The following is a 26,031-nucleotide window of genomic DNA, read 5'->3' as shown; positions in this document are numbered from 1 at the left end:
GTTGTCAATCAGAAACTGGAGCATGGAGAATAGAAAAGCAGAGTGAAGCTGCAACAAATAGTTGCAATTTAAATCTGTAATTAGATTTGAGATAAAGGAACACACGCACAAAAAAAGTAAACTACATTTTTAACTTTTTGTTGATTTGCTTACTTACTAAAAAGTCTGGCTAAACGTGTTTTTGGATGTTTTAGAATGCTGCCATCAATCTACCAGTATCTAGCTGTCTAAATACTGAAGGGGTGCAGTGAAACAGACGCCTCAAGGAAATGTAATTACACTTGTTTTAAGCAACACAGTTATAATGTAATTACATGCATGTGCCAGACTGCCATTCTATCTGTATATGCTATGATGCCAACAAGCCATAATTCTATCACTTAATTCAAACATGACATTTTACACTGTGATGTGATGACATTATGTCATATGTGTTATTTTTAATGTGTTGCCATAGGTCAGTGGTGCATATTTATATAGCATACTATAGTATGAGAGGATTAGGATATTATGTAATTGTTTAAGAACTGTGTCAGGATGTCATTGCAACCAAACCAACATCATTAAATCATCATTAGGTCCAATATGCAAACATGTCATTAAGGGATATGGTTGATATGCCAATATGTCAGTCACTATATTACCGCAGCAATAAGTTACAAAGTGACTGAGTCACTGCAATGATGCCAAACTTATTACATCATGATGCATATTAGGCCAGCGTATGTCATGGCAATAACTCATAATAGCACCATGTCAATATGTGGTAAAATCGATAGGAAAGTGTGATGCCACATTATCTCACTACTTCACTAACATGAAGGTTTGCAAACAGGAAACTTCCACATTTTGCTTCAATATATTGGGTTCAGAGATAATAGCATTTCCTTTGGTATGTCTATAGTTTGCAAGCAGGAAACAAAACCCAAAATAACTCAAAGCCAGCCTTCAATCCACTGACTGGCTATCTGAAAATCGTGCTGCAGCTCATCTGCCTCCTCCACTGCAAACTCTGCAAAGTGTATGGAAAATATGTTTTTCTTTTTACAAACAGGTAAATTAGTAATTTCCTGACATCAAAATTTTGTTCTGCCTCACAGTCCCTCCACCAGTGTCACCTGCTCGGTCTTTTATCACTGCAAAAGTCTTGTGGGACGTCAAAAAGCTACCTTACAAACATATATTATACAGTTACCATGACTGGTGTTATGGATCTATGCGATGAATTGTTTTTCTGCTCACTCGTCCTTCTCAAAATGCTTAAATCGTGTTGTGTGCGAGGCACCCATTCTGCCACCAGTGAAAAAAATGACACCACGACTTCTACATTTTTGGACATAACTTCCAGACATACAAATCATACCAATACTGGAACTGCTTTATCAGACAGAGAATCAAATACTATTGTTGTTCTCTTTCATGTTTTCAGGTGCAAATGATGAAAATATTTCATAGTGCTGAGGAGTAAAGTGTATTTCCAAATTCTATTTTCTGTTTGTATTGTCATGACATAGATTCATCTTTTCAACATTGATCTATTGATTTAATCCCACCAGGAGAGAAGCTTATTGATTTCAGACAACATTGCACCATTTGACCTTGTTTACTGGAATATTTTTAGAAGGGGACAATGTGTGAGCAATTACATTTTCCAAAAAATATCATTGTAGATTTATTTCTTTCAAGGTTCTTTCAATTAAGTTTTTACCAATGAGGTCATGAATCATCTGGTCCTTACCTTTTTCACCTTGTTTAATTATCTATTCAACAAAAACTAAACAAAACTACAGGAGCAGTGTGTGAAAGTCAAACTACCCCCTGAGTGTTTCCATAAGCATTAAGAAGGTATCAGCTAGCGACTGCTCATCAAATGTGCTTGATTTATTCACCAACAGCAGATGTCAGCACCTCTATGAAGGCAGTAGTTTAGCTAGTTTTCTGGTCTGTAGCATTCAGATGTGTGTTAACACTATCCAAAGAAGGAAAGACATCAGCAATGATCTTAGATAAATAACTGTTGTTGCTTAATCAATCTGGGGAGGCTTATAAGGTCATTTGTAAAACAAATTGGAGTCCACCATTCTAACAATGCTAAAAGAAATGACAAAACTCCAAGAGTTACATCTCAGACTCTACAGGTCTTAGTTAGCATGTTAAATGTTTGTGACAGAGTAATTAGAAAAAGACATATACGTGCCATTGGAAAGGTTGCCTCTTCTAAGAAGAGCATGGGAACACAGCTTAGTTTTGCAAAGCTGCATCTGAACCAACCACAAGACCTCTGGAACAATGTCCTTTGTGCAGACGAGATCCAACTGAAGATATCTGTTCAAAATCCACAGCATCATATTTGGAGAAAGCTATACACAAAATAGCTGCACAAGCACCTCATTCCAGCTTTAAAGCATGGTGGTGAAGGGCTGATGATTTGGGCTTGTTTTGCAGCCATTGGAACTGGATAACTTATGAACACCTCTTTAAAGTATTTAATATTCAATGTGAGGCCATCTGTCAGACAGATAAGATTTGCCCAAAACCTAACAGGACAGTTATCCAAAGCAAATCAGCAAATCTACAACAGAATCAAGGTCTTGCAGTGACCCAGCCAAAGTCCAGACCTCAACCTGAATGTGACAAAGTGGTGGGGCTTTATGAGAACAGTGAAGAAACAAACACCAGAGTGAGACAACAAATAATGAAACCGGGTAATATCACGTGTTGTTTCTAGTCTGAGGTTATATTTACTTAATTTTAGGACTCGATACGATCAGATAATTTCTCTATATAAAACCTGAGAAGTGAAAAAGGATGTACTTTCTATTTCATATGACTGCATGTATATAATATATTCTTTAAATGGAAGGAAATGAAACATGTTTCTATTTAAGTAATGTATTTTCACTTTGTCTTGAAAATTATGTCACACATTAAAGGGGTCCTCTATACAGCTGCACAAAACCTGACAATCATCAAATTTCACTAAAATATAACCTGTGAGTTTAAAGACCGATGAAACTGCCTGCTGTCAGCATGCTTTAGACTCTGAGCTTCACTTACTCTTGAAGTTATCACACAGAATGTTTGGGAGTTGGGTGTTTAAAAACCAGATGTGCACAAATGAGAAGCACTCTGAAGAAGGATTATCTCCTCATAATTCTGCCTACATACCGAGTCATAACTAGGCATCGTCAGCAGTTGCAGAGAGCTTCTGAACATTAAGTTTATGGCCTCCTCATTATTTAACATGTTAGGGTCTCCCCACAGCCCAATGAAATTTTGATAGCAGTATTACAGCTACTTTGTTAGCTCCTCAATCCTGCTCATGCAGATGCAAATTGGGTAAAAGATGCCTCTTTGGACAGGCCCACATTTCAGCAGACAAAGATGTTGGACTAATCATTCTGTACTGTTGTGAATAAATATTCACAACCAATTTTCCAGAAAGCCTGGTCAGAGACCAGTGAATTTGCTGCAACCTTGGTGGTACCGTGATGTTGTTGCAAGCATGCATGAAGAGGCCAAACCCTGCCTGCATATGCCTGGGACTGCAATGCTGCAATATTCTGAGTTAGCCATTTACCGCCTCCCATCTGCATACAGTAAAACGCAAACATTCCTGTAAATAAAGACGGCTGTCCAGCAACTGTCTTCCCAGCCACGGAGCTATTGACCGTAGTCAGATGCTCCGCTGATTAAAAATTGATCCATCTGAAAAATCTAATCAACTGAATAGGATTGTTTCATATGTGAGGTGGGTTGGGTGTTTTGCAGGAGGGGGAAGGGGTGCGCAAGCAGCTGCTGACACAGAGTCAGACCTGTTATTAACCCCTGCACCTCTATGCAGCCCCCTGCACCCTGCTCCCCACTTCACATCCCCCTGCGCCCCGGGACCAGACAGGGCCCAGACGGTCTGAATTATTCAGCAGTCTGAAAGAGGCTCCGGCCACTTGGCCTATTAATGCCTGCCAGTAGAGGCTAGTGGCTCTAATGGCCAGTCCAGAGAAGCCCCAGTTCCCAGTGGACTGGAGAAGGGCTGCTAACGCTGAGCTGCAGGGGATGTGAGAGTGAACTCATCAGGGACCAGGGTCGTGGCAGGTTAATGATGCCGCACGTCTAGACGAACGCTGAACTCACACCCTGCCCAAGAGAAAGAGGGGGATGGGGTTTGGATGCAATAATATTTTTTATCTAAAGGAGAAGCAGGCCTGCAATATTAAGTCTTGGGGCTTATTTATAAAAGAGCAACATTGTTGACTTTGACTATGATACACAATTAACTTGCGGCTACCCCTTTAAAAATAACAGTCCTCCCAGGATAACTAGACATCAGATCAGATTTGGGTACTCGACCTGTTATTAAGCACTAAACGAAACAGAAGCACGCAGAGTTACACCAATCACAACCGGATCAAAACGTGCCGACATGGATGAACAACATTCATAATAAAGAGATTAAAGAATTGTCTGCACAGCCCTTCTCTGATTACTCACAACCACTTAACATCTTTGCACAAACAATCCCTACAGCTGGAGAGGGTCCTCGAATGCAACACAAAGTCACTCAGTAATCAGGGCATCTCCCCCTGAGAGAAAGGGGCCGAGGGTGCAGCTTTCATTTGGGAGCAACTCCGTTGCCATGTTGTCACCTTAGCAATCATATGCATCCGCTTGGTGACTCGGAGGGTGTAAACACATTAATAAACTCAGAGCCTATGAAAAACTCCTCCCTGCTCGGTGCAGCACAGATGATCTGATCAACAACTGCACAGTGCAAAATCTGTGTGGCATCTACCTGGAGGATTCCTAACAGAGAAAACTCTCAGACAAAAAGTAATCATTTTTGCTCTAAAACTCTCAGTCATCATTCTTTGTGAGGACAAACACATTATAGAGTCCAGCCAGGGAGGCAGAGGAAGGTATTCTTATTATCATCCTCTGGAGATTTATACACTTCAAGGTTGACTTCTTTGAGCGAGTGGGCTTGATCATGAAGCGGAATGAGTTTAGCCTTCAGTCGGTACTGTGTGTACTGGACTGTACGCCACAACAGAAGCCCTTTCCTCTTCCAGGATCTGATCCCAAGCGCATTTACCGTTGAGGTCAACATTGCCATGATTGCACCAAACCAAGGGCGTCCTGTGTGAGGCTACAGAGGGGACACCAACACGTCCAATATCCATTTGCACAAATGTAATTTGCTCTTCTTCCTTCACTCAATGTGACCAAGCACATCATTCAAGAGATCCATGAGGGATGATCCTGATGGCCTCACTGCAGGGAGATCCAGAACAAGCCAGCAAAAACATAAATAAATAAAGACATTGATTTAAACAAATGTGGAAAATATGGGAGGCAGACGGAACCACATGCATGATAAATGTTTGACTACTGTTAAAATGATATGTTTGCTTACAGAGTAAATATTGGTACTGTATTAATAGTCAGTGTGATCGTTTCCATTCAGCATTATGCTGAGGCAAAATAGTCTATACATTCCTCTGAAACCTGCACAGGTCTCATGCAGTCAAGTATTCAGGAGAATCTGAAGACTGTCCACTTTAACAGGAATCTCCCCAGGTTTGCCACAGAAGCTGCCACAGCCCCCCCATCGTTAGCCAAATTCCACTTCTTTAGGCATATCTTCCTCCTGCCGCATACAGCAAAAGCCTGGAGCAATGTTTAGCTAAACCTGCTGGCCTACGTAGGCAGGGAGAGTCCCCAGAGGGCTGAACAATCAGACAATTTCAAGATCATGAAGCATTAAACCAATCCCGGCAGGGTACACTAATTAAACAGCCGAGCCCGGCACAGCCAACCAATCCCCACAGAGCAATTAAATCCATCCCCTCTAAAACACTGTGGAACCTGTCTAGGGAAAACTGCCGGGAAGTGAGAGAGCGAGGAAGAGGAGAGATGCTGTGGGGAGGGGAGGAAAATATCATAAAATTCATCTGGAAAAAAAAAAAACTTAGGGGAATGCAGCAGGAGGCTAACAAGGGAAATTGAAAAGGGAAGAGTCTCAATTCAGTTCTTTGTTCTTTTCTCTATTTTCCATTAACATTCAAAATGTTTCCTTTTACTCTCAGCTGAGAAGATGGGGGTATGTGTGACCACATTTAAATTCAAAAATAGTGACTCTGGTGCGATCAAAAGTTGCATATTTAATTAAGACTACAAGGTCTGGAAAGCACTCGTGAGACTGAATGGAAAGACAGAATAGCCTCAAGGCTTATATTACACACCAGCAGAGCTGCTAACACAGTTGCAAACCTTAATCAATACCCCGATGCCCTCCTCTACAAAAGTAAATGAACAGGTGACAATAGAGGCGTGACATCACTGGGCTTTTCGGGCAACAACAAAGCTAAATAAACTGAGATGCAGAAGGGTTACTGTAGCTCCAACACACCAAGAATTGGTCTAGCATGTATAATTGCTCACATCAATAATGGAGATTAGATAAATAAATAGGGCAATATATTTTTTTGTCTAAAAAAATCTCACGGTTGGGTAAAATCTCCTTTCTTATTTCCCCAGAGAAGCTCAGACAAAGTGCAAGAGTATTCTGATGTTGCTGAAGACAAGCCAACAACGACGAAAAGGAGTGGGGGGGATTCAAGCCAGAGCGACTGCAAGCCAGAGGTGAGGACAGGGAGATAGACTTGCTCTTTTTTCCCCCCGACTGAGGTGGTGTATAAATCACAGAGCCCAGCTTCATGTCTCCACTTCCTGTACCTCTCCATTAAAAATGATAAACCGTAGCTCTTGAAGCTACTCGCTCGCTTTAGGGTCCCAGTCTGCACCTTTCTGGTGAAGAAGCAAGAGTGTGCTGCTCAGATTTATTCCATCCCCTTCCATTGTTGGGGATGAATACGAGAGTAATTAACTGTGTGTGGGGGTAGCAGCTGCACAAAGATGAGGCCGTCTAACACAACAAGCTTGATCCATCTGCCCATGCTCTAACAGACCTTTCGTATTATTTTGATAAATAACAGCATATCTGCTTAGTAATAACAAATACTGGTTTAATACTCAAAAGACTACTAAGAGGCCCTCTTTCCTGGGTCTCCTCTCATCCCACTTAAATGAGAACAAATGGATCTTACAAGACTGCAACTCTTCCTGTCCAGTAAACGCACTCTGAGCAGTGGCACATAATGATAGCGGTGGAGATCCCAAAAGACAAGCTGGAGAAGGTTAGTGAAGCATTGATCTTAAGAGTGCACTGAGCCCAGAAGCCCCCCCTCACACCACGCTCTCCTCGCCTAACATGACAACCAGCATCGCACCACAGCATCAACAAAAGCCTGGCATGCTCACATTCTTTTATTATCATCATGAAGGACAAAAACAGACACCAAATTACAGGAAGTAAAACTGCCAAACACAGATGAGGCTTGTTGGGTAGAGAAATCAGGAGGTTGGAGAGGAGGGGACAGAAGGATTCATAGTAAGCCCGGTAAAATAAACGAGAAAAGACTGGTGTGTTCAATACGTCTGCAGTAGCGTCAGTCAAAACAAATAAAGCCAAGGCCACAGTGGAGACGCGAAGCTCAATATGGACTTACTGGACAGGGAACTGGCTGTCAGCGGGGAGAGAGGACACAACTTTATTCCTCATGCTGATGAGCCATTACCTCTCTCCTCCCGATGCTTCCACTAGCTTCACTGCGAGGAAAGAAGACGCTGCCCTACCATCACAGAGCCATCCTCCAGCACGCTAATGTGTCCCTGAAGTTTTGTTAAAGCTGGTTATTTACTCCTGCAAAGCAATTGCTCCAGCCTTGGGGCAGCAGTAAGGAGAACACGCCGCTATGAAAAAAAACCTGCCGTCTTTTTGCTATGAAGCACTGTCAACTATCAGGAGGGGGAAACCTGCTCTAACACTGGATGCTACATAAGATAAGAGGCAGCACAACAGCGAGCCTCAAAGCAGCAAAGGTAGAAGCGTTGATGTAAAAATACGACGGAGATTAATGACAGAATTCCTGGCACTCGTTAGGAACAGCAAGTTGTGATCAATGCTAAGAAAAACTCCATGTTATGTCAATACTTCCAGCTGCTCTGGTTCAAAGGGTCAGCAGAATCCCCACTAAATTTAAAAAAAAATGTTTTAGCTACTTCTAATCATGCCAATTCAAAAACATCACTATTTATTTAGTAGAAACTTTAGATTCCTATCCAAGACCAAGACACCTGAGCATCACTACCTCTTACAACAGCTAAAAAAAATCTGTTAAAAAATGAGGCAATTTCCAGATATTAGTGATTTCAATTAATAAATGTCTCTTCCATTACAGTCACTACAAACAGAGAAGAAAATAAAATGTTAACTATAAGAAAAAAATGGCTCAGGACATCTCTTTTGCTTGTCGACTGGAGCTGTCAGTAGTGAACTCAGATTACAACACTGCATTCTTGTTTAAACAACCAAAATGATGAGAAGACTGCCTAGTTAACCTCTTCCTGACTAGAACCCCCTGTACAGGGGGCAGCACGAGATTTGTGCAGTAAAGAAGATTGCTGTGCATGCTAGGAAGCACCTAGCTTAGCATGTAGCCTAACAAAGTCACAGAAAGAAACTCAGCAAAAAAAAAAATAATAATTAAAAATCGGGCATTAGCATCCAAAACTAAACTACATTCAAACTTCAAGCAATTATATGGGAATGTAACAAAACATGAGAACAGCACTGTCCACATTAGAGCTTCTGCTAATTTCTCCACATAAACAAGGTGAAAGCAGAGACTGCTGATTACAAAGATGTCTGTCTCATCACGGTGGGACAAAAGTTCTGAGCTAGCAGACAGAGTCTAAGACTAAGACCAAGTCATGTCTTACTTTTTCCTGTCAAAACTTTCGTTCCAGCTCTAAAAATCTCACATGTTTTCCTCCTATGACTCTGCCTTTGTTTGAAATGAATCATGAAGGTCCTGGTAGTTTCCATGAAGATAAAGGTTTTACAGTGAAGTATTCTCTTCCTATGATATCATATCTGAGGCTTCGCTTCTTTCTGGGTCCTCATGATGTTTCTTAGGTGAATCTGGGGCTATCCCTCCATTCTCCTAACTCAGAGTTGTTGATCATCAACATTGACTGGGAGCTTCCTGAGATATTTACCTGTGTAACGCCTCTATTAAAACATCTGGGAAACTGCTCAGGTTCACTTTTTTAGCTTCTACTTTTTTACAGTTCCTCATCTGACATTACTCATTCCTAGAAGAGGTGGGCTGCTATCTTCTGGTTTTCCTTGGAAGTTATGTGGTTTTCTTTTAGGGGAAGATTACCATTTAAATCTTCTGCTGTGCTGAAGGTGAACTTACCCTACATCAACACATCTTGACTGACACTTCTGTGGTAATCTCACGTCTCAGCATTTGTTTGAGAATAAGATTATACATACAACCCTTGAAGTTGTGAAGATATTCTTCATTTATGTTGGGTACGTCATTTTGAACACAAGGCAGAGAAAATAGGCCCAGCCAAGAAGAGGTTAACGTTTTCCCTGAGCTGAGAAGAGATTAAAATATGTGATATTTGGGAGCTAAAGATGCTAAAAACTGTGGTGAAAGAAACTTGATGCAGAAGACAGGAAAGCAACCTGCAGTCGTCATAACACTGTGGCAAAGAAAATATCTCTAAACCTTTATGTCAAGAGGAAAGAAGAAAATGTGTTTTTTTTCTTCTCATAATTTGCATGAACCAAATCTTTAATGTTACAGCTTTTAAGAACATCTCTTGTCAACAGATGCTGATATAAACAGCATCATCATCACTTCCAGGCTTATCAAACAGCAGCACATACAGTAGTCTGCAAACAGGAACACGAGCAAGGAAAAATGATTGGATAGGTATGGAAATCAACTTGAAGGAAGGTCAAAGTGATTAAGCTGACATTAATGACAGGCCTAGTCTTCTTGTGTGAATGCTCACCGTAGCTGTCTCTAAACCTATTTGTCATTCTGCTCCCAACGCCGAAGCATCTGCTTTGAAGTCTCTACCACTAATGCTACACAGAGAGGTTAAACAGCTTAATGCTCAAGTCTGTTTCACTCCTCTCGCTCTCTAATGTTCCCTGCGTTTTATGCACCGGGGTTGTGGCTCCTGGATTTCACATCTCAATTTGCCCCAGATAGTCCTGTTAAAAAAAAAAAAACAAAAAAAAAACAGGAGCAACCTGAAAGATGTGGGGACCATGACAGGATGCCCCACCCATCCATTCGCCTAGCATAAAATGTTTATATAGGAGGCGATCAAGAGTGGGGTGGCATTTACGTATTAATGCATCATTTAATCTGCCGGAGATCTGAAAGACCAAACAGAACACAAATCTAGAAAAAAAACGAGATAATGAGCTCATATAGCCCCCACTGTGGAGGTCATCTTTAAATCCTTTTTTATCTATAACAGCATATGAATGAAATGATACAGTAATTACGATAAATAAAACATCTGAGTCCCTTACTCTCCAACACAATGAGATTAAACTGATGCATGCAACATTAACAATATCAGCAAACAAATATGTGAAAGCATGAATGAAAGGGAGACAGAGACTGATTTTCACAGCCAATTTGAGATTGCAGGGTTGCTATGTGTGTGTGTATGTGTGTGTGTGTGTGTTGAGGAGCTGCTGGCAAACAGCACAGCGAGCAGGCTGGCAGCAGAGGCAGCCAGGCTCACAGGCTGCAAAGCAATTTCACTGTTTGGCAATACTGTTGTCTCTGTGTGTGGATTAGAGCTGACACCAGAGCAACTGAGTCATGCTAAATGTAGTACAATCACAAGCTTTTGTTCCTGATCTAAAACCCCACAGCCTCTTAGATTCGCGAAAGAGAAACTGGATACAAGGCTGAACGACTAGTAAGAAACAGGGAGCATTATTTCTCCGTATGAGCGCAGCGTTGCAACATCGTTAAAAACAACAGAGGGATTAAAGTAACTTGTGGAGAAGGCAGAGAATCCAAGTTTTTAGAATTCAAAAACAAGTCAAGTGTTTGGTCTACTGTAACAACATCCTTTTCTTAATAAGGATTTAATAAAATCACACGGCTACAGTTGCACCTTGTCTGATTATTATTTTGTCCAAAGTCAACCCCCCTCCCAGCCTGAATGCTGTAACACATTGGCCCGCGAATAGTCTCCGAGCCTGGCAGGACCTGGCAGACAGGACAGACCCTGACCCGTCCTTTTCATGCTCGCCCACGGAAATGCCATCTGGCTGGTGTGAATGATTACCACAGCAACGGCCGGGTGACCTGCAGCCAGCAGGAACCAAGGTCACTCCACCTCAGCGCTTCACACTTTCCATGCCCTCTTTTCATCAGCTGGCAGGTGAATTATTCATCCTGTGCAACTCACGGGCACAAAATCTACTGCACAAACACTAAAAAACTGCACACTCAGTTTGCTGAAATAATAACTTGTAATGAGAAAATAAATGCTCCGGCGTGAACTGCGCTACAATAAATAGCTCACAGATGGCCTCAGAAGAAGCAGGAACGCTGCTTTATGTGGGCATATGTGGCAAAACAGCTGTAATGATTTTACACCCCCAAACTGGCTCCAACCATGACTGAACAAGGAGTAAGTGAATTCATTGAATTCTGACACATGTAGCAGAGGTCATTCATGTTGTTGGCATGTTTACAACCAGAAATCTGCAAGAATTTTTACCAGAGATACTGCCGCTAAGATTCTGCTTTAAGTGTAAAATAAACAGAATTTCTGATAAGGAATTTGATTGTTTTGTAACTCAAGAGTCAACACACATAGACATGAGTTAACACTAACAAACTTAATTATTTTTCCATTTTTCCATACTAAACAAAGTCATGACATTAACTTTGTGAAATACTTTGTAGACTAATAAGTGTTTTTCTATAAAGGCATTTGATTAAAGTTTAAATCATCCGTTTGCAAACTCAGCCAAGCATTTACCTGTAGTTTGCAATATCACATTATATAATCTAAAATCTGTGATTGGAAAAATGATTTATCAATAAAAATGATGAAAAATGTTCTAAAGCTGATTTTTTTTTATAGCAAGCTCAATCAAAGTGGTGTATTTAATGGGGATATGAGGTGGTTTAGGAGAGCACGACTATTAGTTATTAGTTTTCTACAGGTATACTGATTTATTTTCACCTGATTAAACGCCTTAAGCTATCTTTTTTATCTCTAGAATAAACCCCAACATCACTGCTCATGACAGTCGGACATCCTGAAGCGGTTTGGATTTAGCTCCTGGTCTACTGAGTCAGATTATAAAGGGGGAAAAAAAACCTTGCATGTGTGCATCATAAATGTTAGACAGGATTATAAAAGCTGGGGTGAAGCAGAGAGGACGTAACAACAATAGCTCCCTCGCCCCTGTGGATCCCAGCCTGGATGAGAGGGAGAGAGGTCCAGCGGCTGGGAGCTGGAATAACACCCGACCAGCACGAGACAACCGAGAGCCACCAGGTCTGATTTCTGCTCCTCTTTTCCGCGGGAGCCGGGCTGCCACGCTGCTGTCATTTCTCATGTTACAGAACATCAGTCAAACGGCAGAGACGGTGCCCTTGCGCCGGCCGAGGCTGATTTACAAACATTAGCGGGGAATACAATTACACAGCCCCCCCTCCGGCCGAGCAGCCCTATGCGGCTTCAAGAGAGAGAGCGCGAGAGGTGGGGGGGTGTGGGAGGACGGGGTGGTGGCGGTGCTGAGGGGGGGCAGTGGACAGTGAAAACAGCGTTTAGCTTTCCCAACCTGATTTCAGCGTTTGCTTGCAGAGCTCCAAGCACAAAGCCTGTCAGCATTGTGGTTTAATTCAACTTTCGGCTTTCTGGCTTCGGAGCTGGCATGCTTTTTAATGGGACTAAACGTAGCCTAAATGTACATGTTATGGCTGTGATACAAACAAACTGCTCACCTGCCACATTCTCCACGCTATAATTCACAGACATTTTTTTTGCTGCCAGCTACATTAGAGTCCAGCGCTTCATCGTTTAAAAGCTTAAAAACATCATCTCTGAACAACTATCAGCGACGACATTTACAGTCTGTACTGTAGGAGATAATTCATCATTTAATGTCCGCGCACAACGGTTTAGCGTCCACCAAATAAACTTTCCAGATCACAAATAAAACTTCCAAATTCTTCTATGGGGAGAAAAATGTGGAAAAATTGTACCACAGCCTACTGAGAGATGCAGCAGCAAAAGCATCGGCTGTCGACACAAACCGCATAAAACATTAAGCTGGGTGAAAAAGTTACAGTCTATGTCCAAGAAACAGCGATTCAGAGGCGCATTAAAAGTTTCCGTACGTCTAAGCAACAGCCGTGCTTGTGGATAATAAAGAGTAAAAAAGCAGAGAAGCTAATGCGTGTAAACACCATTGCTGTCCGCGGTGCTGATCCCAGATCGGTGTGGCTAACAGAGGCTGTGCTTGCTCCACGGTCGCTCCACCGCTGATCAATGATTGAACTGAACAAAGGCAGGAGAGGGATCAATTTCTAATAACTATCAATGCAAACACCGCTAGCTTTCGTCTTGCTTCGCCCAAAAACGCGTTAACACACACCGGAGCACAGTAACAAGACATACCGCTGGAAAAATACGCCAAGAAAGGTGAGAATAGCACTAACCTGAAGCCGCCGTAGATCAAATTTCTTCCAATATTGAAACATCGATCCTACATCGGCGGCCATCTTGGGGGATATTGAGGAGATTTTTTTCAGCGGCTGCAATAAATATGTGGGCTGGATTCCCCCTCGTTAAACGTTTACGATCACCGGTCCCACTTTTTTTTTTTAAGAAAAGTAATCAACAGACTTAACACGAAAGTCCACCGATGTGTTTGACAAGTCTGCCAACATGTTTTAAAACGTGGAAGTAAGACGGGAAAAAAGAAAGAAAAAAGAAAAAGTGGACAGTTTTTTTTTTGGCGAACTGCCCGACTCTTTAAAAACTGAAGAGGTAAATGTGTCCGAGCCTCCTTTCGCAACATTAACTGGACAATTGCACTTGATTTTGCTTTGGCAAAGTTATCAATACTGACGTAAAGCCCGAGGTTGATCAATACCGTCTGGAAAAAGGAAGGAGATGATGTGTAGATTAGTTGAGTTCTGGGAATTTAGCCAAGCCTACTTTTTTGCCGTGTTTATTGCAGAAGCACATGGGACGTTATAATTAGAGGCAGATTGGCAAATTAGAATAGGCTACATTATCAATACATGTAATGAACTATTATAAGGATGACTTACTCTGCATGTCTTTCTTGTTATGTTAATAAGAAATAAAGTCCAAATGTTATTGTGAGCGTATGAAGGAAAAATTACACTTGTGATAATAGTAGATAATAGTGATAATAAACTTACATAATTTGCAATTTGTTTTTTTTTTTATTTTGATTATTTCAGATAGTTTTTCTAAAGCCCATTTATGTCCAGATGTCTCATATATATATATATATATATATATATATATATATATATATATATATATATATATATATATATATGTGTGTGTGTGTGTGTGTGTGTGTGTGTGTGTGTGTGTGTGTGTGTGTGTGTTTGTTTTAAACTGTCTGACTACTTTATTTGAGTGTTCATACCAACATTGCATTCAAAATTAGATTGGAGCAAAATCTAGTTGTTTAGAAACTGCCAGTTTTTACAGTGCACATCTTGACCAGAGTTAAACTGTCACAAAATCGACTCTTTCTAACTTAATAAAGCATAAGGGTGCTCTTTGTTTGTCTTAAAGTAACTAATTCCTTTGGTCAAGGAGCACACCACTGTACTGCTGTGCAGCTCCAACACTGGTGCCAAGTGCTCCCCCTGCTGACACCACACATGTCCAGAGTAATGTGCAGATGAGCATGTGATTTCCTCCATTAATTAATCTCTCTATACCATCATCGCTAAGTGACAGTATCCATCAAAACCAATGACTTGAACCATGCACGTTTTACATGCCGATCCCTGTGCACATGATTCACAGTGAACAGCAGGTTGTAGTTGAGATCCTTTATGAAAATCAGTCCCAGGCAGAAAATAATATTCTCACGAGTCATATTCTGAGCCCCTCGAGGGACAGCGACATATACCTCTGCCACAGACAAACACCAAAGGGGAAAGTAAAGGAAGATTATTAAAAGTTTTGCTTATTGCATTTTTTATGGCTCTAGGGTGAGAGTAAAATCTTGGATTTAAATGTAATAAGAATGGTATGACGCATCATAAAACCACAGTTAAGCCATAAAAGACTTAGAGGGGCTTTTAATTTTTTTAACTCATTGAGGCATGAGTAATATAACTGTTAGATTTAAGAAACTCTATTAGTTCCCCTATTTGGCCACATTTCCAAATATGTGCAGTCTAAAATGTAGCATTTATGAACATTTAAACAGTGCAACTGTCATCAGTGCAGCCATGTGAAAAAGAAAAGGCTTTACACATGATATAATAAAATAATCTAGTGAATATCAGCCTTAATGAAACAATCAGATGAAAACAACATGTGACATGTGTCATCATTTATTAAACCAAAGCTAAGTTTAAATAAGGAGTGTATGAGTTCAGGGGTGTTTGTGGACATTCACAGCTCCTTTAACGTCCCACCACAGTATTTTAGTCTGGTTGGGGTCAGGATATTTGACTTGATCATTGCACCACTGATCACTTTTTTTTTTTTTTTTTTTTCTGGTATCTTGTTATATATTCCAATTTAGGCCGAGCTTTAGCTGTTGGATAGCTGTTGGATAGCTGTTGGATAGGTCGACAGTGGCTGTGAAACAAGCCCAAATCACCATCCTTCCACCACCGTGCTTGACAGTTGGTATGAGATGTTTGTGCTGATATGCTGTTTGATTTTTACCACATTCACTGTGCATTATGACCAAACATCTCCAGTTTGGTCTCATTTGTCTGAAGGATGTTCCAAGCATCTTGTGGCTTGTTCTGATGCAATTTTGCAAACCCAAGCTGTGCTGCCATGCTCTTTTCAGAGGGTACAGCAACTACAACCCCTTTAAACAACCTATATTTGTTAAGTCTTTTTCTAATTAAACTGTTGTGATGAGCATTAATATTTAACATGCTAACTGAAGCTGGGAGAGTCTGAGATGTAGCTGTTGGAGTTTTGTCATTTCCTTGAGCATTGTTATAATAATAGACTGCAAATTGTTTGGAAATGGTCTTTTAACCTTTGCCTGTTTGATGATCGGCAAAAACTGCTTTCTTAAGATCATTGCTGATGTCTTTCCACTTTGACAGGCCTGAATGCTCCACAACAACAAACTGACAAAACTTTTGCTTCTACATGCAGAGGTGGTCACACTTGCTGACGATCAGTTAATCAAGTACATTTAATTAGCTGCACCTGGCTGCTACTCATTCTCCCAATTTCCATGGAAACAGTAAGAGTGGACTCAGTTTTTCACACTCTGCTTCTGCATTTTGGCTTAATTTTGGCTAAATGAAGGGTGACGAGGCGTAATATGTCATGTGGGTGTAATGTGTTGCATGTTGTTGCTCATCTGAGATGTAATTACCTCATTTTAAGACTTGGAAAGGACCAAATGAGGACCAGACCTGACCCAACAAGGGCTTTATTATGTCCTGATACATAAAATTACAGTTTTAAAAGAGAGTTACTATATTTTTTATAACTGTGTGTTTATTTATAAGCAGGTATTTGCATTCTTATTGACAATAATTGCCGAGTCATGACAAAGTGAACACAATGAACACTCTGAAGCCCTAACTTTGGGCTCTTGTCTAAATAGCTAATAACCTGATGACATGAAAGTTTTAGTACCTGAAAATCAGATGAAAACTTTTAAACCAGACATTTCCAGGAGTGAGATGGGAAAGTTTGTGCTCTGGTTAAACAGGAATGTAGATCACCCCAGCTTTGCAGGGACCCAGGTGGGAATTAAACCCACAATCTTAACCACCAGGCACCAACACTTTGTCTGTTAATGCTCCTGAATCCACACTCAGCCCCATGAAATATCGCTGAATCTAATGGCCTCAATCAACTCTCTAGTTCTGAATATAATCTTGACCTCGCATTCACCGCCCTCATCAACAAAGCACTGCGGGACTCTTCCAGTGACCTTGTCACCCCACTCAAATTAATACTCAAAAAAAGCCTAATCTAAATGATAGCGAGTGGTTACTTCAAATGAGGACCGTGCTCGCAGAGGGGAAATTATCCAGGAGCATTAAAATCAGTGTTTTGATGAGGTCGTAAGGATGAAAATGTTTGAGTGACTCCGTTTCTATAAAAATGCTGATGTTAATATTTAATGAAATGTCTCTTTTCTGATGAATTACTGCAGGTTTTTCTAAGTTTATTTTGTGATTTTATGGAGTAAAAAGCACTACTGAAGTCACAGTCATACAAACAAATCCCATACCTTGGTTACTTTAGTAAACAAATTTCTACAATTAGTCCAAATGTGAGCTGAGCAGGTTCACACGTGGATTCCAGTTATCTTTTATTAAACCATAATTTAATCTGACAAACATATAATTCATTAAAAAAACCTGAAGTATTTATTTTAAGTCTTGAAGTCTTTTTTTTATTTTTTCCCCCCCTTTGGATTAAACAATGCAACTAATCCCTTACAGTTAATGCTAAAGATGTCAGTCTTTCTTTACATTACTTTGTAAACAAACGTGCAATGAATCCCCACAATGCATCTGCACTCTGTTTTAAAGTCATTTTTGAGTCAGTTAGCTGATTATTGGACCATTTAATTTTTATTAAACTGAAAATATAAATCTGAATTACATCATAATTAAACACCCCTTTTATTGCATGATGGAGATAAGTTCCTGCCCATTTGAATGAAAACAGTAAAACACAAAGAAAATGATTTCTAGGATTAAATATCAAGCTCACACAGCAATGAAGAAACTACAGATGATTCAGGGTTAGGTATTGAATATTGTGGGTTACGAGCACAATCTAGTGGACAAACGGGGTAAATGACTATTGAAAGCAAAGAGGGAGGAGTCTGCAACAGGACAAAACTCCTTCAGTCATACAGACATGACAAATCAAAGAAAAAACCAGAATCCTTGGCCCTTAACTGTGAGAAGATCTCATCACACATCTCTGGTATGATTTGCTTCCACTTGGGAAAAGTAACTGGAAATCAATATGCTGATGACCACCTGTGAATAGTGAGAACATCTGCATCAGCAGGACAGACGGGGGTCCCTAAAAGCTTTAATGAAAATCATGAGAAAATTAGACGCACTGTGTAAAATGTTAATAAAACCAGAATGCAACGATTTACAACTTTCCTAAACTCATATTTTATTCCCAATAGAACATAAACAATAGTGGTGGGTAGATGGATTCAAATATTGATAATATCCATACCATACTATAATATCAGTACTTTAATGTAAGGCTTGAAAATGGTCATAATTTTTATTAATTAGACACCTACATACCCAAAATCTGCTTCTCTCCACAAGATAATGCAGAGAAATTTGGATTTCTAATACAGCGTAAGTAATTAACTAAAGACTATTTCCATATGATCAAAGACTTTCTCTGCCAAACAATACTACAACTTTTTTGTTCATGTGTTAAAAAATGAATGCATGACTTGCACAGATTAACCTCTTTGCATTAACTTTGCATTAACGTGTAAATTTTGACTAAAAGAATCAATATCGACAATACTAGCCCCTTTAATTACTTGGTATCGGATCGATACCGAATCTTGATGTATTGCAGACCTCTAACAACATATCGTTGAAACTGAGGCATTTTTACTATTTCAAGGAAAATATTAGCTCATTTTAAATTTGATGGCAGCAACATCCCTTAACAAATTTGGAACAGGGTGATGTTTAGCATTGTGTAGCACCCCCTCTTCTTTTAACAACTGTCTGTAAATGTCTGGGAAGCGAGGAGACCAGTTGCTGGAGTTTAGGAAAGGAATGTTTTGCCATTCTGGTCTGATCCAGGATTCTAGCTGCTTTTTATTTGTCATCGAGACAGATATGATTGAGCCTTCACAGATGTTGAAGCTGCCCACAACATAGACACTAACGCAACCCCATACCATCAGAGATGCAGGTTTTTGAACCAAACATCCACTGATAACAAGCTGGGTGCTCCCTTTCCTCTTTAGTCTGCAGGACACGGCGTCCATGGTTTCCAAAAAGAATTTCAAATGTTGATCCATCTGACCACAGAACAGGTTTCCACTTTGCTTCAGAACATTTTAAATAAACTTTGGCCCAGAGAAGACGGCGGTGTTTCTGGATCAGTTTCACATTTTGCTTATTCTTTACATGACAGATCTTTGATCTGCACTTGTGGATTTCAGGGTGAGTTGTGTTCACAGACGGTGATTTCTCAAAATGTTCCTTAGTCCATGCAGTGATTCCAGCAGAAAATCTGATTTGTTTTCAATGCATTGTCACAAGAGGGCTCCCACGATCATGAGTATCTATAACCTAATTAGTTGTCAACTGCCCCTTCAGTTGTTTGTGTGTCAATGACTTTTCCAACTTTTTGTTGACTCTGTTCCATTTTTTATGTGTTGCCATTAGTTTCAATGGCTGATATGTTGTTTATGTTTTATTGGGAATAAAATACAGGATTATAAGATGTGCAAATCATTGAATTCTGTTTTTATTTACAATTCATACAGCATCCCAGTGTTTTTGGAATTGGGGTTGTAGGATCACATTTGTCCCAAGTGTTACCCACGGGTCTCCATCATCATCATCAAAACTTCCAATGAATTAAATATCTTTTATGAGAATGCTGTTATTTTCCTTCAGAAAAGTTCTAGAGACTTGAAAAATAATGCAAAGATTTTCTGAACTGAGTCTGTCGGCATGTATTGGCCCAACACCTGGTTACTTCATTGGTTCAGGTCTTATTTAGAAGGCCAGAGTTATTTTTTTACGATCGGCAGCTATGAATCTAGTGAGTGGCCATGACTTGTGGAGTCCCCCATGGGCCAGTCCTTGGACCTCTTTTGTTCAACTTTTAGCTCCCTTTGCGTCAAATATTACAGAACTTTAGCATTAATTATCACAGTTATGCAGATGATACACAACTTTACGTGTCTTTGTCACCACAGCGACAGCAGCCCTACAGACTTACTGTGTCAGTGTCTGGAGCAAATAAACACCTGGTTCAGAGAGAATTTTCTACTAATAAATGAAGACAAAATTAAGACTATTCTGTTTGGTAGCAAAGAGAAGTGGGTCAGCATTAATAAACACGTGGAGACTCGGGCTCTTAAAATCACCGACCAAGTTCGTAACCTTGGAGTGTTGATAGACTCAGGTCTGACTTTCAGCAGCCACATCAAAGCTTCACTAAGAAGCTTTTTACCAGCTCAGAAACATCAACAGAATTAAAAGTTTAGTCTCCCAGAAAGACCAAGAGAAACTCATCCATGCATTCATCTCCAGTAGGCTTGATTACTGTAATGGTCTTTTAACAGGACTTCCTAAAAAGAGCATTAAACATCTGCAGCTCATACAAAATGCTGCTGCTGGATTTTTAACCAGGACTAAGAGATCTGAACACATCACACCAGTTTTGAAATCTTTACACTGGCTTCCAGTCAGTCACAGAATAGATTTTAAAATTCTTCTGATAGTTTACAAATGCCAGAATGGTTTAGGCCCAAAATCCATCTGTGACATATTCAGAGAATATAAACCTAGCAGAGCTCTTAGATCCAAAGACTTTGGTCAGCTAGTCCAGACCAGAATCCAGACTAAACATGGAGAAGCAGCTGTTACGCTATAAATAAGTGGAACAAACTGCGAGTGGAGATTAAAATTTCACCAAATGTAGTTAAAAACATTTCTTTTCTCCTGTGTCTATGCATGAAATCTGCAAGGTAACTGTTACCTTATCTTGCTTTTAATAATTTTAATTTAATTTATGATTTTATTATGATTTTACTGTGATAGCGGAACAATGAGCACTTTTGTTTTTGTCACTCAGTCAAGTACCTGTCTTGTTAGGTTCAGTGTGTTTTTGTTTTGTTAGGAAAAGCCACATGCTACCATTGTTTCTGCAAAACTAATCTACCCACTAGTATTAATAAAGAAACCTTGAACTTTTATCCCTGAGTTTGTCATGTTTCACAGTCTTATTTCTAGTGTTTGGGTTTTGTCTGTTTTGGTTTGGCATATTTTGATCTTGGTTCATAGTCTGGTGTTGGTCATGTTTAGTTTCTGTTATGATTATGGGTTAGGTTTTCGGGGTTTTGTCGTGTTTTAGTACTGTCATGATTTTGGTTATATTTCTGGTTTTTGTCATGTTTAGTTTCTGTTTCGATCATGGTTTGGGTTTTTGGTTTTGTCATGTTCAGTTTTCCCTCATGTGCTGTGTTTTCTGTCCCTGGCTCATTAGCTCACCTGGTTTGATTTTGATTCACTTCATCTGTTCTCAATTTGTTCCCCTGTGTACACATACCTTATGGTTTCAGTTCTTCCCGGTCAGGTCCTTATGTTTATCCATGTCATGTCTTGGTTCCTGTTTTGAGCTCTGGATTAAATCTTGGTAAACAGCATCATTCTGCCTCCTGCCTTTTCTGTTCTGTCATATTATGTCACCAATCTGTAATATTGTCTCTATGGCCAAATATCGCGCTTTGGTACAGTTTTGCAATACGTTATAAGTAAAACTTGCTAGCTCTTCACCTAACAATGTCAATGTTCCAGTATGCCATGTCTGTGAGTTATGGTCCTGTAACCAACCAAAAATTAGGTTTGCATTCCTCTAACAGAAAATTTATACAGAAATTAATAATTTAGAATATGTTTTTATTTGCTGAATGAAGTAAAAAATACCACCTCTGTTTAACTTTAAAAATATTTTGCTGGTTGTGGTCACACACTTATATAAGTGAGTGGATTGAAGCTCAATAGTATTGACATCTAAAGACTGTATTAGGCTGTATGTGTAGGAATCTCTGAATATTGTGTAATACATAATGAGGCATTTGGCTGAACCAGAGCACCAGAATGCTCCTTCAGTACTCTGCATTTATCCCATTGCATCCATGTGCCAGCTCCACTGACAGACATACATGCCCAAATGGCCAAGCCAACACAGGCATCGTCATGTGGCATTCTTACCTCCTTCAGTCATTTCATTAGACATTCATTTTAATTTCACTAGTCTTCTTCCCCTGTGTCACCTCTGAGCTCCTCATATTGACGCACATCTCTGCCTTATTCTAAATGTCAACTCTCTATTAACCACATGTGAGCTTTTTGATGGATAAACTTCAAACATTTTGCTGCCAATAAATATGTAGTGTGCAATTGCTTTTGATCCCTCTAAATATGGGCTGCATGTGTTAAAAGGGCAATAAATCACTCACAGTTTGTTCTATATCAGTGGTAGCTCACTTAAAGTAAACCCCAGACTCTTTATTTAACAAAACAGTATTTATTTAAATATGCTCAAATCCTGAAGGAACACAAATAATTAATGCATTGAAAGGTTTTACTTTTAGTTGAATTTTGGTTTAACTAAAGCAGTACAATTGATAAGGTGATAATGTACACCTATTCATCAGCACCTTCTTTTTATTTTTCACTGTCATCTTTTAACAATAGGAAAGAAAAATAAACTATATAACCTTGCTGATGCATCATATGAACACGATTTCCTGCTAATGTTTTCCACAGCATGGCACGCTGTTTATGAGCAGGTCTTACTGGGGCTCAGAAAGCTTTGGCTAACAGTTCCGTTTATCGTGCTACTAAGAACAAGTTCCCATCAGAGCATAGCCTCGGTCTTTGCGGAGCACTAACAGGACAGCTGGATGATGGATCCCATCAAGTGCAACTGTCAGTCACAAACCCAACTGTCCTTCCTGAGCCACAGCTATGTCCTGTTGTTATTCTGGGGCCTCTGTAATGGGGTATGTATGTTTGGCTATTATCCCTAAATCTCATGAACTCAGACAATGGAGGCTGGTGGCAGAGAGACAATAGTCCTCTTTACCTGTGTCTCTGCCTAAAGAAGGCATGGGGTATTAATAGTCCATAAGCATGCGCTATTATACGGTAGAGGAGAAAGGGGTCAGTATATCTAGCCCTTGTTTTGTGTGGTGCTCCATCATAAAGCAGCAAGGACAAAGCTTGGTTCCCATCCAGCTACAACTAAACCATGGTGAGTGGACACAGATTTCATTGTCGGTGCTTTTCCACCAAAGTGAGAAGAAACTCTACTTGTGCTGCATGGTTAATGTGTTTATGGAGTGTATAACATATTTATTGAGTGATTTGTGGTCTCTTTTGATTAATTATACATCTAGCTCTACTAGTCCTAATTAATCAACATAGTCTATGTCTATGAATACCGATACTGACATCACTGAATACAGATTTTAAAGAAAACAACTTGATCAATAGGACAGTACTGTAGATGCTCAATCGACAACTTACTGATTATATTTAATAAGCCACAAACTAACTAGGAGAGGAGATGAAAAAGAAAAAAGATGAAAACAGATTTAAGCTTTATCCCTTCAATGTCTACTTTTAATAATATTCTATGTGAGATATTATCAAAGAAGGGTTGAAGAAAAAAAAAACAAGAAATACCTGGAGAAAAGTAGATGAGAGATGGATGAAAGAAAAAAGGAAAGAGGAAAGAGAAACAGCAAAAGGGAGATGAGTCGAAGAAGAGGACAGAAAACGTGAGAAAAGGTGCAGGGGAATGATGAGATGAGATTAGAAGAAGGGAAACAGGAGGTATAAGGCGGTGTGAGGAAAAGAGAAAAGGATTAGGGAAGACAAAAGGGTGGAGAATAGGAAACAATGAGAGGAGGGACTAGATTAGGACAGCAAAGAAGAGGAGAAGAAATGGAAATGAAGAGAGGGGATTAAAATAAATGTTTTTTTTAAAAAGGGGCAAGTAGTGAAAAGAGATAGAATGAAAAGAGACAAAGGAGAGCGGAAGAGAATAGAAGACAAAAGAGCAACAGGTGCTGGGTAGAAGGTCAAGCTTTACTGGTTCAACCAGTAAAATGCTGGCATATTTCCAGTGAGAACATGAACCCTTTAAAAAATAAAGAAACAAATAAAACTGGATCCAAGAGGTCTCTAAATATATAAACTAATGCACTGCAAGGTTTAGAAACCAGCTGTTGAGAGTCCCATGAATCCAAGAAACGTGTTGTCATCACACTTCATCTCCTTTTGCATTTTTTTTCTTGACAGATATGTAAAACAGCTCAACAAAATCCTTCCTTCTGAGGGCACACCCTGTCCAAGCTTGGCCTCATAAAATCAGAGACTCCAGTAAATATTTCCATAACAAACTGACAGTGTTTGTAATCCTTCATAATGAAATGTGTGCCCTGGGATAAACACTGCCTGTTGTGCAATTAATACCCACACACTTGGTAGATTCGCTCATCATTTGCTCATTATGAGAGGCACATGTGTGACAGGAAAGCCGATAACAAGGGAGGCTGAAGCAGACAGCCGGGTGATGACCGGCATTAGTGTTGGATCTAACTGCCATGTTTTCCAACCCTGCAGTCGCCCAAGAAAGCAAAGAAGAAGGCAGCAGAGGGAGCCAGTTCCAATGTGTTCACCATCTTTGAACAGGCCCAGATCCAGGAGTTCAAAGAGGTGAGTGCTGTCGTTTACAGTGAATCTGAGCACTTATGTGACTGCTTCCTGTGCACGCTGTGCAGACGCAGCATGTAACTGTAAATCTTCTGCAGGCTTTCACCATCATGGATCAAAACAGAGACGGCTTCATTGACAAGAATGACCTGAGAGACACTTTTGCTGCTTTAGGTAAGCTCTGTCTCTGTTTGAGTTTACATGTGGGTTTATATGAGGTGATGGTCCCACAGGACCACCGTTTCCAAAAATAAACATGCTGCTCAGTTTATGTAAACTATTAGTGCTGGTATTTTCCAGCAAGTTTCAATGAGTTTTTGCTCTTGCTCCAAATTTTCCTCCATCCTTCTCCAGGACGTTTAAACGTCAAACAGGAAGAGATTGACGACATGCTGAAGGAGGCTCCGGGACCCATCAATTTTACCGTCTTTCTCACCATGTTTGGAGAGAAACTAAAAGGTGGATTTTTAGGATGTGCTGTCTTGACACAACAGCTCATTTTATGTGTAAATCAAAGTTTTTAAAAAAAATACTCTCAAATAAGACGTTGACTTGCTTTAAAATTTTCATCACCTTTCCAACCAGGTGCTGACCCAGAGGAGACCATCCTGAATGCTTTTAAAGTCTTCGACCCTGAGGGAACAGGGACATTAAAGAAGGACTTGTGAGTAACAGCATAATGCTCAGTTAGATCATGTGAGTTCCTGTTCTGCTCACCTTTGCTTTGTTTTCACAGTATGACTGAGATGCTGACGACTCAAGCCGACAGATTCTCCGCTGAAGAGGTCAGTGCTGCCCCCTACTTAACATTAGCTGTGGGAGTTTTGAGCTTTTGTAAACTCACTCTAAGATGTGACCTGTTTATTTGTTCTTCATATCTACAGATGGAACAGATGTTTGTGGCATTTCCCCCAGATGTAGCAGGAAATCTAGACTACAAGAACCTGGTCCACATCATAACACACGGTGAAGACAAAGACCAAGAATAGATTCGTTCACCCTGAGATTGTGGATCATGTTTGCGTCCAGATTTGTGCACAATCACACAAACTAGAGCAGAAATAAAAAAAAGTTGAAAGTGCATCTCAGTTTCAATGAATGTGTTAATTATGTATTAATATATCATATTAATATGAGAGATAATGAAAAGGAAAGGGCAGCATCAGTGGAGAAAACATTTATGAGGGTCCACTTATATTTTTATAAGATACAGAAACACAGGCCATGATCAGAGCTAACTATTTTCGAACAAATGTAATACTAGATACATGAAAATACACCCTCTTTTAATTCTAAATGCAGAGACAGTCTGTAAAAAAACTCAGTATGCCCCGAAGATAAGAGAGTGCTTCAAATCAACTACAAGCTTCAAATTGTCAAGACTTGGAAT

General features: G+C 39.9%; 2 protein-coding genes across 3 annotated transcripts in view; one reads left to right on the top strand and one right to left on the bottom strand.

The window, feature by feature from the left end:
- Positions 1-14,071, bottom strand: part of cux2b (cut-like homeobox 2b) — an 83,264-nt gene extending 69,193 nt beyond the window's left edge. For both annotated transcript variants that reach the window (XM_041999696.1, XM_041999697.1), the window contains exon 1: positions 13,632-14,071. In XM_041999696.1, the coding sequence (XP_041855630.1) occupies positions 13,632-13,694 (63 nt within the window). In that variant the 5' untranslated portion in view covers positions 13,695-14,071. The remainder of the gene's footprint in view (positions 1-13,631) is intronic.
- A 9,007-nt stretch (positions 14,072-23,078) lies between these two features.
- myl2b (myosin, light chain 2b, regulatory, cardiac, slow) lies at positions 23,079-25,718 on the top strand. The gene is made up of 7 exons (XM_041999442.1): positions 23,079-23,175; positions 24,552-24,644; positions 24,740-24,815; positions 24,996-25,100; positions 25,227-25,305; positions 25,378-25,426; positions 25,526-25,718. Exons 1-7 carry the CDS (start codon positions 23,173-23,175, stop codon positions 25,628-25,630), a joined length of 510 nt encoding a protein of 169 aa, XP_041855376.1. The 5' UTR covers positions 23,079-23,172; the 3' UTR covers positions 25,631-25,718.
- The last annotated feature ends 313 nt before the right edge of the window (positions 25,719-26,031 follow it).

Source organism: Melanotaenia boesemani, chromosome 11, assembly GCF_017639745.1.
Source record: "Melanotaenia boesemani isolate fMelBoe1 chromosome 11, fMelBoe1.pri, whole genome shotgun sequence".
Classification (NCBI taxonomy): Eukaryota; Metazoa; Chordata; class Actinopteri; order Atheriniformes; family Melanotaeniidae; genus Melanotaenia; species Melanotaenia boesemani.
Note: the sequence above shows the minus strand (reverse complement) of the source record. Positions and strands in the feature narration are given on the sequence as shown.